This window comes from Oncorhynchus tshawytscha, linkage group LG31 (assembly GCF_018296145.1).
Source record: "Oncorhynchus tshawytscha isolate Ot180627B linkage group LG31, Otsh_v2.0, whole genome shotgun sequence".
Lineage (NCBI taxonomy): Eukaryota > Metazoa > Chordata > Actinopteri > Salmoniformes > Salmonidae > Oncorhynchus > Oncorhynchus tshawytscha.
In genome coordinates, this window is record NC_056459.1 from 36161689 (window position 1) to 36174188 (window position 12500).

General features: G+C 46.5%; 1 protein-coding gene across 1 annotated transcript in view; it reads right to left on the reverse strand.

Moving 5' to 3' along the window:
- Positions 1 to 279: 279 nt before the first annotated feature.
- dlgap3 (discs, large (Drosophila) homolog-associated protein 3) overlaps positions 280 to 12500 on the reverse strand; it is a 41769-nt gene continuing 29548 nt past the window's right edge. Inside the window, exons 9-13 of the mRNA XM_042310540.1 lie at positions 12076 to 12313; positions 5943 to 6261; positions 5625 to 5716; positions 3445 to 3591; positions 280 to 1511 (exon numbers count right to left, since the gene is read on the reverse strand). Coding sequence (XP_042166474.1) covers positions 1188 to 1511; positions 3445 to 3591; positions 5625 to 5716; positions 5943 to 6261; positions 12076 to 12313 — 1120 coding nt within the window. The 3' untranslated portion in view covers positions 280 to 1187. The remainder of the gene's footprint in view (positions 1512 to 3444; positions 3592 to 5624; positions 5717 to 5942; positions 6262 to 12075; positions 12314 to 12500) is intronic.

The following is a 12500-nucleotide window of genomic DNA, read 5'->3' on the forward strand; positions in this document are numbered from 1 at the left end:
GGTGTTGAACAGTAGCTAGTTGTATATTGAGAATACCTTAGAGCCTTGTGTGATGTTGAGCTGAGCATCCATTTTGAGATATCGTCTGCTCTTTGCCCACAGGAGTGGTTGAGGTTTGTCCCGGGGAAGCCCTTATTTCCTGTGAGGATGGAGGCTAGGCTAAACCAAGCTAGGCTACGCTAGGTGAACAGGTAAGCGCAGACATGCTACTGCTGCTTGTCTACACATTCCAGTGACTTAACAAGAGTGATACTTCTTTCATTAACTCTATACCCCCCGAATTAAAACAAAACCCTCCATCTCTCCATTTTATTCCTGACAAAAAGATGAGGAGTAATGCGAGTGGAGACAACTATGATCCTGTAGCCTCCATTTTGTCTCCAGATTCCACAAAATGGCCGCTGTCGCCTCGTGTTCACTCCTTCTGTCTTGCCATGTCCTGGAATGGCAGGACCCAGCATCCCCAGCAGCGAAGGCTTGAGAGAGAGTCAGTATACGCAGAGAGATGCAGGTCAGAACTGAAGGGATGAGACATTTGGTATGGCTCTATATCAGGGGTGAGTAATTCCAATCCTCAGGTGTGTCTGATTGGTGTCACAGTTTTGCCCCAGCTAAAAAACCTGACTTCAATAATCACTGAATCATGATCTTCGGTTTCAAATGACATTTGATTAATCAGCTGTGTTTTCTAGGGATGGGGAAAAAGTGTGAAACCAATCGTGTCCTGGAGGACTGGAGTTGCCCACCCATGGTCAACATCGTCATTGAGGGCGTTCAGTGTATGGGACTTGGAAGGGTTGTTGTTGATCTAGGGTAGTCTAGTGGTCCGATAGGAGGTTATAGGGCCACGTTTAGACGGTCCCAGTGTTCAGAGTCTGATCTGTAGATCTCAAGTTCTTGTAGGGTAGGATAGAAGTCTGATAAGGGTCTCCTTATATGTCCATGTTCAGTGTCGGAGCCTCGGGTTGTAAATCTCCACCCTTGTAGTTGGTCTAAGTCGGGTCCGAGTTGGTTCTGTTCACTGGGATAAAGGGCTGTATCTCCATGTTCAGAGCCGGGTCTGAGCCTCTGGGATAAAGGGCTGTATCTCCATTTTCAGAGCCGGTTCTGTTCTCTGGGATAAAGGGCTGTATCTCCATGTTCAGAGTCGGTTCTGTTCTCTGGGATAAAGGACTGTATCTCTATGTTCAGAGCCGGGTCTGAGCCTCTGGGATGTAGATCTCGATGCTGTCTGCGCTCTCCGTGGCTGAGTTCTGTCTGAAGGAAGAGGACCTCTTGGTCTGGAGCAGTCTCCTGCGTGCCTCAGTCCTCTGTCTGTCCCCCAGGTCTAAGGACTTCTCCCGGACAGGCACGGCCCGTCCCACACCCCCGCTACGGGCCATCACCAGCACCCCTCCGCTTCCTCCTACCCCTCGTTCCACTGAGAGGTCGCTGACGCTGTCGGCACGGAGACTGCCGCTCACCCCCCCAGCTGGCTTCTTTGGTAGTGGGGGAGGAAGCTTCTTGTCATCCTGAGGGGGATGGCGGGAGGAGGGATGTGGGGAGGAGAGGTAATGGGGGATGGGGAGAGGGGGGGGGTGAGGGGAGGGGGGAGGGGAGGAGGGATGTGGGGAAGGGAGGGGGATGAGGGGAGGGGGGTGAGGGGAGGGGGGGGGAGGAGGGATGTGGGGAAGGGAGGGGGATGATGGGAGGAGGGATGAGGGGAAGGGGGATGAGGGAGGAGGGATGAGGGGTAATGGGGGATGAGGGGAGGGGGTGGGGTGGGGGGAGGAGGGATGTGGGGAAGGGGGGATGACGGGATGAGGGATGAGGGGATGAGAGGTAATGGGGGGATGAGGGGGGTGAGGGGAGGGGGTGAGGGGAGGAGTGATGTGGGGAAGGGAGGGGGATGATGGGAGGAGGGATGAGGGGAAGGGAGGGGGATGACGGGAGGAGGGATGAGGGGAAGGGGGATGAGGGAGGAGGGATGAGGGGTAATGGGGGGATGATGGGAGGAGTGATGTGGGGAAGGGAGGGGGATGACGGGAGGAGGGATGAGGGGAAGGGGGATGAGGGAGGAGGGATGTGGGGAAGGGGGTTGACGGGATGACGGATGAGGGGAGGAGAGGTAATGGGGGATGAGGGGAGGGGGGTGATGGGAGGAGTGATGTGGGGAAGGGGAGGGGGATGACGGGAGGAGGGATGAGGGGATGAGGGAGGAGGGATGTGGGGAAGGGGGATGACGGGATGAGGGGAGGGGGGTGAGGGGAGGAGGGATGTGGGGAAGGGAGGGGGATGACGGGAGGAAGGATGAGGGGAAGGGGGATGAGGGAGGAGGGATGTGGGGAAGGAGGGATGACGGGATGAGGGGAGGAGAGGTAATGGGGGATGAGGGGAGGGGGTGAGGGAGGAGGGATGAGGGGTAATGGGGGATGAAGGGAGGGGGGTGAGGGGAGGGGGTGAGGGGAAGGGGGATGAGGGGGAGGGGGTGAGGGGAGGAGGGATATGGGGAAGGGAGGGGGATAACGGGAGGAGGGATGAGGGGAAGGGGGATGAGGGAGGAGGGATGAGGGGAAGGGGGATGAGGGAGGAGGGATGTGGGGAAGGGGGTAATGGGAGGGGATGAGGGGAGGAGGGATGAGGGGAGGGGGTATGAGGGGTGAGGGAGGAGGGATGTGGGGAAGGGGGTAATGGGAGGGGATGAGGGGAGGAGGGATGAGGGGAGGGGTATGAGGGGTGAGGGAGGAGGGATGTGGGGAAGGGGGGGTGACGGGAGGAGGGATGTGGGGAAGGGGTGGGGTGACGGGAGGATGGATTGTGTGGTTGGTAAAGTTGGATGATAGAGTCAGTGGGATGTGGTGGCCAAAATGGAAGGATGAGCAGGATCATGGGAGAATGAGAGAAGGTTTAAGGTAGAACATGAGAGGAGGATGAAGGCCAAATAGAAGATTGTAGGGGTGGGGGGGACAGATGTATAATGAGATGTGAAATACAAAACCAACATAATAAAGACAACCGTGAAACAATACAGAAGGAGAGCAGACGTAGCAGAAAGGAGTGCAGAATATTCTCACCAAAAATAAAGACACCAATATGGATCAGTATGTGAAAGAAGAGAGGAAGGAAAGGAGGTAGGAATTGTTAGCACTTGTTAATAGATGCCAGTTGCTACTGTGAGTTTTGTTCTTCCTGTCTTTTCCAAAACAATACATCAACAATATTGTCATAAAGCTTTGAAACAGCACTCAGTCATTTTAGTTAAGATGGGCTCAGCTAATTTTTGGCAATCAGAACTAACACAAAACTTTAAAGCTTAACGCCCCCCTCTTGATGTTGTGTAGTTTCACAGCCAGGGCTTGGGGGCAGCAGAACCATCTGTGCCACTCTCCGACACACTGCCATCTTGGCTCTGGGGAATGACCCAGGGTCAGGGGGCAACAGGGCAAAGCGGACCCCGGCTCTCACTTTCTTGTCTGGGGGAAGCCTCCAGCCGGAGTCCTTGAGCCTCTGGAGGTGCTGGAACTTGCTCTTGACGGCTTCCATGTTGAGCTGGAGCAGGTCCCAGAGCCCGGACAGGTCCTGAGAGGTGGGCTGGGGGTACGCCGACGGGTCCTGGAGGGGTGAGGGGTGGAGGGGCAAAGCATACATAAGTGGGGGCAGGGATCATGAGAACCGATTACGAGAAAACTGTAGAATAAATCTCCATAGCTAGGGTTTATTCATATTGGTAGATACATTATCCCCATAGGTAGGACTCACTCATATTTGTAGTTACATTATCCCCATAGGTAGGACTCACTCATATTTGTAGTTACATTATCCCCATAGCTAGGACTCATTCATATTTATATTTACATTATCCCTAAGCTAGGACTCACTCATATTTGTAGTTACATTATCCCCATAGTTGGGACTCACTCATATTTGTAGTTACATTATCCCCATAGTTGGGACTCACTCATATTTGTAGTTACATTATCCCCATTGTTGGGACTCATTCATATTTGTAGTTACATTATCCCCATAGTTGGGACTCATTCATATTTGTAGTTACATTATCCCCATAGGTAGGACTCACTCATATTTGTAGTTACATTATCCCCATAGCTAGGACTCACTCATATTTGTAGTTATATTATCCCCATGGCTAGGACTCACTCAATTTTGTAGTTATATTATCCCCATGGCTAGGACTCACTCAATTTTGTAGTTATATTATCCCCATAGCTAGGACTCACTCATATTTGTAGTTATATTATCCCCATGGCTAGGACTCACTCAATTTTGTAGTTATATTATCCCCATAGCTAGGACTCATTCATATTTGTAGTTACATTATCCCCATAGGTAGGACTCACTCATATTTGTAGTTATATTATCCCCATGGCTAGGACTCACTCAATTTTGTAGTTATATTATCCCCATGGCTAGGACTCACTCATATTTGTAGTTATATTATCCCCATGGCTAGGACTCATTCATATTTGTAGTTATATTATCCCCATGGCTAGGACTCACTCAATTTTGTAGTTATATTATCCCCATGGCTAGGACTCACTCATATTTGTAGTTATATTATCCCCATGGCTAGGACTCATTCAACATTATCCCCAAATAGGACTCACTCACCTTTTGTTTATATTATCCCCATGGCTAGGACTCACTCAAAATTTTGTAGTTATATTATCCCCATCTAGGACTCATTCAAAATTTGTAGTTATATTATCCCCATAGCTAGGACTCAAACCAATTTTGTAGTTATATTATCCCCATGGCTAGGACTCACTAATTTTGTAGTTACATTATCCCCATGGCTAGGACTCACTCAATTTTGTAGTTATATTATCCCCATAGCTAGGACTCATTCATATTTGTAGTTACATTATCCCCATAGGTAGGACTCACTCATATTTGTAGATATGCCCATACTGTAGCTAGGGCTCATTCATATTGGTTGACAAAAGATAGAAGAGAACACAAATAAACACACACACCTTTGTTTTACTATCCTTGTGGGGACCAAAAAATGTATTCCCATTCAAAATCCTATTTTCCCTAACCGTTAACCAAACCCCAACCTTAACCCTAAACCTAAATCGATACCTTACTGCTAATCCTATCCCTGAACCTAACCTCTAATCTTAATCCTAACCTCTAATCCTAACCCGAACCTCTAATCCTAACCCTAAACCTAACCTCTAATCCTAACCTCTAATCCTAACCTCTAATCCTAACCCTAATCCTAACCTCTAATCCTAACCTCTAATCCTAACCCTAAACCTAATTTCTAATCCTATCCCTAACCCTAATCTCTAATCCTGACCCTAACCTCTAATCCTAACCCTAACCTCTAATCCTAACCCAAACTCTAATCCTAACCTCTACCTCTAATCCTAACCTCTAATCCTAATCCTAACCTCTAATCCTAACCCTAACCCCAAACCTAAAATAGCCTTTTTCCTTGAGGGGACAGGTGAAATGTCCCCACATTGTCAAAAAATGTTTTGTCCCACAAGGATAGTGAAACCACACACACACACACACACACACACACACACACACACACACACACACACACACACACACACACACCACACACACACACACACACACACACACACACACACACAGTAACAACCACTCACCACGCTTTGCTGGCACAGACGGAAGAACTGCTGGACCTTCTGGGTCATGAGCATCTGGGCACTGCCCACCGCATTACGGATCAGCTCCAGAACTGGACAGGAAACACACAGGAAACAGGATGTAAGGCAACAGAAAGACGGGGGAGTTAGGACACAGGAAGTAGAGAGTCCAACGTGTGAAACTTGTGAGCTAAGGCTCAAACCAGTCCATCTTTCCTATAACTTACTTCCTACTCTTTCTGACAACCCCCCCAGCACTCATCCAACATCTCACCCCTCTTCCACCCTGCCTCCCACCCTCTCTCCCCCTTTCCTCACCCTCCTCTGGCAGCTCGTTCTCCTCCGCCTCTCTCTCCATGTTCTGACACCATCCCTCCATCCTCTCCACCTCCGTCTGAAGGAGGCGTAGGAAGAACTCTCCGTCTCTCAGACAGGGCGAGGCGCGACCGGAATCAGGTAGACTACGGAGACCCCCCTCCAGGGAGGGCTGGGGTGTGCCTATCCAGCCACCACGGTCCGCTGCGAGGGGTAGAGGGGAGTGGGCCCGCGGGGGCAGCGGGGGGATCTGGTGGGGGTCTGTAGCGTAACCATCCTGGATATAGTCTTCTCTGTAGGCCCACTGGCCCTGGGTGTGCACCTGGAGACAACCAGTAGCAACAACCAGTTACGCTGATGGGGGGGGGGCTAAAGGCTAAATGCTAAAGGCTAAAGGCTAAATGCTAAAGGCTAAAGGCTAAATGCTAAAGGCTTAGCTCAACAACAACAACAACAATTCAACACAGAACCTGAGCAAATGAAAGGGTTTCAAGTCAAAGTAAGTCAAGTTAGGGAGAGATGGGAAATTTACACAACAGTTACCCAGAGAAAATGGGGAGGGTCATGCTTTTTCAATTTCAGTCAGGGGGTGGTGGAAAATAAGTATTGTATGCTACAGTATGCTACAGTAGGTCTGTACAGTACCACTACAGTATCCTACAGTATGCTACAGTAGGTCTGTACAGTACCACTACAGTATCCTACAGTAGACCTATACAGTACATTCTGAAAGTATTCAGACCCCTTGACTTTTTCCACCTTTTGTTACGTTAAAGCCTAATTCTAAAAATAATTAAATAGTTTGTTTCCCTCATCAATCTACACACAATAACCCAGAGTGACAAAGCAAAAACAGGTTTCTAGACATTTTTGGACATAAAACCTCCTCCCTGAAATATCACATTTACATACCTATTCAGACCCTTTACTCAGTACTTTGTTGAAGCACAGAGTGTTCTTGGGTATGTCAATACAAGCTTGGCACACCTGTATTTGGGGAGTTTCTCCCATTATTCTCTGCAGATTCTCTCAAGCTCTCTCGCTGCACAGCTATTTTCCAGTCTCTCCAGAGATGGTTGATCGGGTTCAAGTCCGGGCTCTGGCTGGTCACTCAAGGACATTCAGAGACGTGTCCCAAAGCCACTCCTGCATTGTCTTGGCTGTGTGCTTAGGGTCGTTGTCCTGTTGGAAGGTGAACCTTCGCCCCAGTCTGAGGTCCTGAGCACTCTGGAGCAGGTTTTCATCAAGGATCTCTCTGCACTTTACTCTGTTCATCTTCCCCTCAATCCTGACTAGTCTCCCAGTCCCTGCCGCTGAAAAACATCCCCACAGCATGATGCTGCCACCACCGTGCTTCACCGTAGGGATGGTGCAAGGTTTCCTCCAGACATGATGCTGCCACCACCATGCTTCACCGTAGGGATGGTGCAAGGTTTCCTCCAGACATGATGCTGCCACCACCGTGCTTCACCGTAGGGATGGTGCAAGGTTTCCTCCAGACATGATGCTGCCACCACCATGCTTCACCGTAGGGATGGTGCAAGGTTTCCTCCAGACATGATGCTGCCACCACCGTGCTTCACCGTAGGGATGGTGCAAGGTTTCCTCCAGACATGATGCTGCCACCACCACATGGTCTGAGTACTTTAGATGCCTTTTGGAAAACTCCAAGCGAGCTGTCAAGTGTTTTTTACTGAGGAGTGGCTTCCATCTGGTCACCCTACCATAAAGGCCTGATTGCTGTAGTGCTGCAGAGATGGTTGTCCTTCTTGAAGGTTCTCCCATCTCCACAGAGGAACTTTGGAGCTCTGACAGAGTGACCATCAGGTTTCTTGGTCACCAGCCTGACCAAGGGCCCTTCTCCCCCGATTGCTCAGTTTGGCTGGGCGGCCAGCTCTAGGAAGAGTCTTAGTGGTTCCATTTAAGAATGGTGGAGGCCACTGTGTTCTTGGGGACCTTCAAAGCTGCAGACATTTTTTGGTACCCTTCCACAGATCTGTTGTGCCTCGACACAATCCGGTCTCAGAGCTCTACGGACAATTCCTTCGACCTCATGGCTTGGTTTTTGCTCTGACATGCATCGTCAACTGTGGGACCTTATATAGACAGGTGTGTGCCTTTCCAAATCATGTCCAATTAATTGAATTTACCACAGGTGGACTCCAATCAACTTGTTTTAGATACATCTCCAAGATGATCAACGGAAACAGGATGCAGCTGAGCTCAATGTTGAGTCTTAAAGCAAAGGGTATGAATACTTATGTAAATATTATTTTTAATACATTAGCAAACATTTCTAAAAACCTGTTTTTGCTTTGTTATTATGGGGTATTTTGTGTAGATTGATGAGGGGAAAAAATATTTAATTCATTTTAGAATAAGGCTGTAACGTAACAAAATGTGGAAAAAGGTAAAGGGGTCTGAATTCTTTCTGAATGCTATTATGCTATTATATTCGGCTCTGCTATGTACAGTACTAAATTAATAATTACGTGATTTTGCCGAGACATTGATTCAGCTTTGATCTAAGTTTACTAAAACCAGCACCATTGTGAGAAGTGACCATCGTCTATTTCTACGAATACCCAATTGACGAATAGGACTATTAGATAACGGCAACATCTTCATGGGGGTTATTTTTTTTGAGTGACTTATGGGGGTTATTTTTTTGAGTGACTTAGGGGGTTATTTTTTTGAGTGACTTAGGGGGTTATTTTTTGGGGTGACTTATGGGGGTTATTTTTTTGAGTGACTTAGGGGGTTATTTTTTGGGGTGATTTGAATTCGCCCTTTGAATCGCGGTGCTGAATGGACAACTGGGGTCGTTACTGGGGTTCCACTGGAGCAATGGGGTCCGTGGTGTTTTATGAACATCAAAGCAGACACACGGTGAATTTGGATCCTAGATCTCGTTGGTGAGATGATAAGGTTCATGTGGGGGTGGGGGATCAGTGTGTCTGCATACGCAATAGAGGTGGTATATTTCTGTGAGATAAGCACTCAGAACAGTAGGGTTCAAGTAAATCGTACAAGATTGTTTTTAAAGTCAACCGTTTCAGCAACCCAGAGTTTTCTGTCTGTGGGTGTTCTCTGCACGTCTACAGTGCCACTGCCATAGAGAAAGAATACGAGGACGAAACCAGCATTTACCAATATTTAGCAATATTGATTTAGTTTGTCATTCTTTTAATTTAATTCTAGTGGTAATTAGGCCTAAATATAATATACAACTAATTAATCAGAATACATTTTTCCAGAATTAATTTTACCATGCACCCTGGTGTATTCAACATTAGAGAAAAGTGAGGGAGCTCCGCAACAGGCTGTTAAACAACATACTAACTCTTAACCAATCAGGAGCAACATACTAACTCTTAACCAATCAGGAGAAACATACTAACTCAACCAATCAGGAGCAACATACTAACTCAACCAATCAGGAGCAACATACTAACTCAACCAATCAGGAGCTGGCCAGGTAGAGCGCAGAGGAGGCAGGTATCCTAGTGGTTGGAGCGTAGAGGCGGCAGGTATCCTAGTGGTTAGAGCGTAGAGGCGGCAGGTATCCTAGTGGTTAGAGCGTAGAGGCGGCAGGTATCCTAGTGGTTAGAGCGTAGAGGCGGCAGGTATCCTAGTGGTTAGAGCGTAGAGGCGGCAGGTATCCTAGTGGTTAGAGCGTAGAGGTGACAGGTATCCTAGTGGTTAGAGCGTGGAGGCGGCAGGTATCCTAGTGGTTAGAGCGTAGAGGCGGCAGGTAGCCTAGTGGTTAGAGCGTAGAGGCGGCAGATATCCTAGTGGTTAGAGCATAGAGGCGGCAGGTATCCTAGTGGTTAGAGCGTTGTCCGTGGTGGTCTACGAATCCACAACCTTCTGGCTACGCTGACATGTCATTCTTGAAAAAACAAAGACCAGTTTCTTAATAAACTGCATATCTAAGTCTCTGGTCCCTCCTAGGAGTGAGGGTGAACAATAGGCATGTTCTCCGAGAGCCACTTTATGTTTAATTATTATTTTTGCGGGGTATAGGTGGAGGATCACTTTTTTTTTTTTTTTTCAAGTGTTCAGGGAGGGTCGTGTGAAAATATATTTTATTGAAGGGAGGGTCATCCATTTTCATTTCAGAGAGATCCAATTCTCTTCAGGTGTCCCTAGTTATAAATAATGTACAGTCCCTTGGCTAAATGGAGTGGATGCTTCTAAGGGCAGATTGCAACTTGCTGTTCTTTATTAGGGAGACGTGGAGAGAGTTCATGATGTAATGAAGTCCCAAATGGGGAGGAAGAGGACAGGAAGTAGATAAACTGATGTAATGAAGTCCCAAATGGGGAGGAAGAGGACAGGAAGTAGATAAACTGACGTAATGAAGTCCCAATGGGGATGAAGAGGACAGGAAGTAGATAAGTCCTTCAATGATGTAAAAAATACTAAGCATAAAGCAGACACAATGTTACCAAACTAGCGTTGCATACTATATTATCCTCACGCAGGACCTAACTACCTACCTACCCACCTACCTACCTACCTACCTACTTAGCTAGCTAACTAAATACCTTACAACCTAAAAACCTAACTAACTAACTAATCAATTAACTGCTAACTAACTACCTACCTACCTACCTACCTACCTACCTACCTACCTAACGAACTAACAAACTAACTACTACCTAACAACCTAAATAACTGACTGACTAACTAAATACCTAACTAACTACCTACCTAACAACCTAACTAACTACCTACCTACCTACCTACCCACCTACCTAACATTCTAACTAACTAACTAATTACCTACATAACAAACTACGTACCTACCTAACTAACTAACTAACTAACTAACTAACTAACTAACTAACTATCTAACTAACTAACTACTTACCTACCTACCTACCTACCTACCTACCTACCTACCTACCTAACAACCCAATGAACTACCTACCTAAAAAACTAACTAACTAACTACCTACATAACAACCTACTTAACTAACTACCTACCTACCTACCTACCTACCTACCTACCTACCTACCTACCTAACTAACAAACAATGTAACTAACTAACTACCTACCTACCTACCTAATAACCCAACTAACTAACTAACTACCTACCTAAGAACCTAAATAACTGACTGACTAACTAACTACCTAACTAACAACCTAACTACCTACCTATATAACTACCTAACATCCTAACGAACTAACAAATTACCTACATAAAAAACTAACAAACTACCTACCTAACATCCTACCTACCTACCTACCTACCTACCTACCTACCTACCTAACTAACTAACTAACTAACTAATGACTTACCTAACAACCTAACTACCTACCTACCTAACAACCTAAGTAACTACCTACCTAAAAAACTAACTAACTACCTACCTAACAACTAATTAACTAACTAACTAACTACCTACCTAACAACCCAACTCATTCACTAACGACATACCTACCTAACTAACTGACAAACTAACAAACAAACTAACTAACTAACTAACTAACTAACTAACTAACAACCTAACTAACTACCTACCTAACATCCTTACTAACTAACTACCTACATACCTACCTACCAAACTAACAAACGAACTACCTAACAACCTAACTAACTAACTAGCAACCTAACTAGCAACCTAACTAACTACTTAACAAACTTACTACCCAACAAACTAACAAACTACCTAACAACCCAACTAACTAACTAACTAACATCCTTACTAACTAACTAACTACCTACATACCTACCTACCAAACTACCAAACTAACTACCTAACAACCTAACTAACTAACTAGCAACCTAACTAACTAACTACCTAACAAACTAACAAACTACCTAACAAACTACCTAACAAACTACCTAACAACCCAACTAACTAACTAACTAACTAATTAACTAACTACCTGCCTAATAGCCCAAATAACTAATTAAATAACTAACTAACTAACAGGCTAGCTAGCTAGCTAGCTAACTACCTACCTACCTACCTACCTACCTAACTAACAACCTAACTACCTAACCACCTAACTTCCTAACTACCAAACAAACAAAACTGACTAACTAACTGCAAACTAAACAAATAACTAACGACCTAACTAACTAACTAACTAACCAACTAACTACCCAGCCCAACTACTGACCGTGCGGTGGTACTCTGCGTACTGGTCGGCTGACTCTGGCTCTGAGGAGTGTCTCTGGAATGAGCAGCCGAACTGGGGGCTCTTATCCTGGGTAGGAACAGCGATGGTGTGGCCTGGGAACTGGAGGCTCTCATCCTGGGTAGGAACAGCGAAGGTGAGGCCCGGGTAACCCCCCTCTGGGTCAAGGTCTGCCTGGACGCTGGCCGTCACACTGTTGGAGCGCTTGAACCGAGCACGTCTGGGAGGAGAGGAAGGAGGGGAGGAGGGTTAGGATGTATCTACTGTAAATACACACAGACTAATACTACTCATGCAGAGACAGACAGAGATAAGATGTGGGAGATTGAGGGAGTTTTTCCTTTGTCAGTTTCAACTTCGGTAATAACTGCATGTAACCATGACTACTGGGTATAACACACAGACTG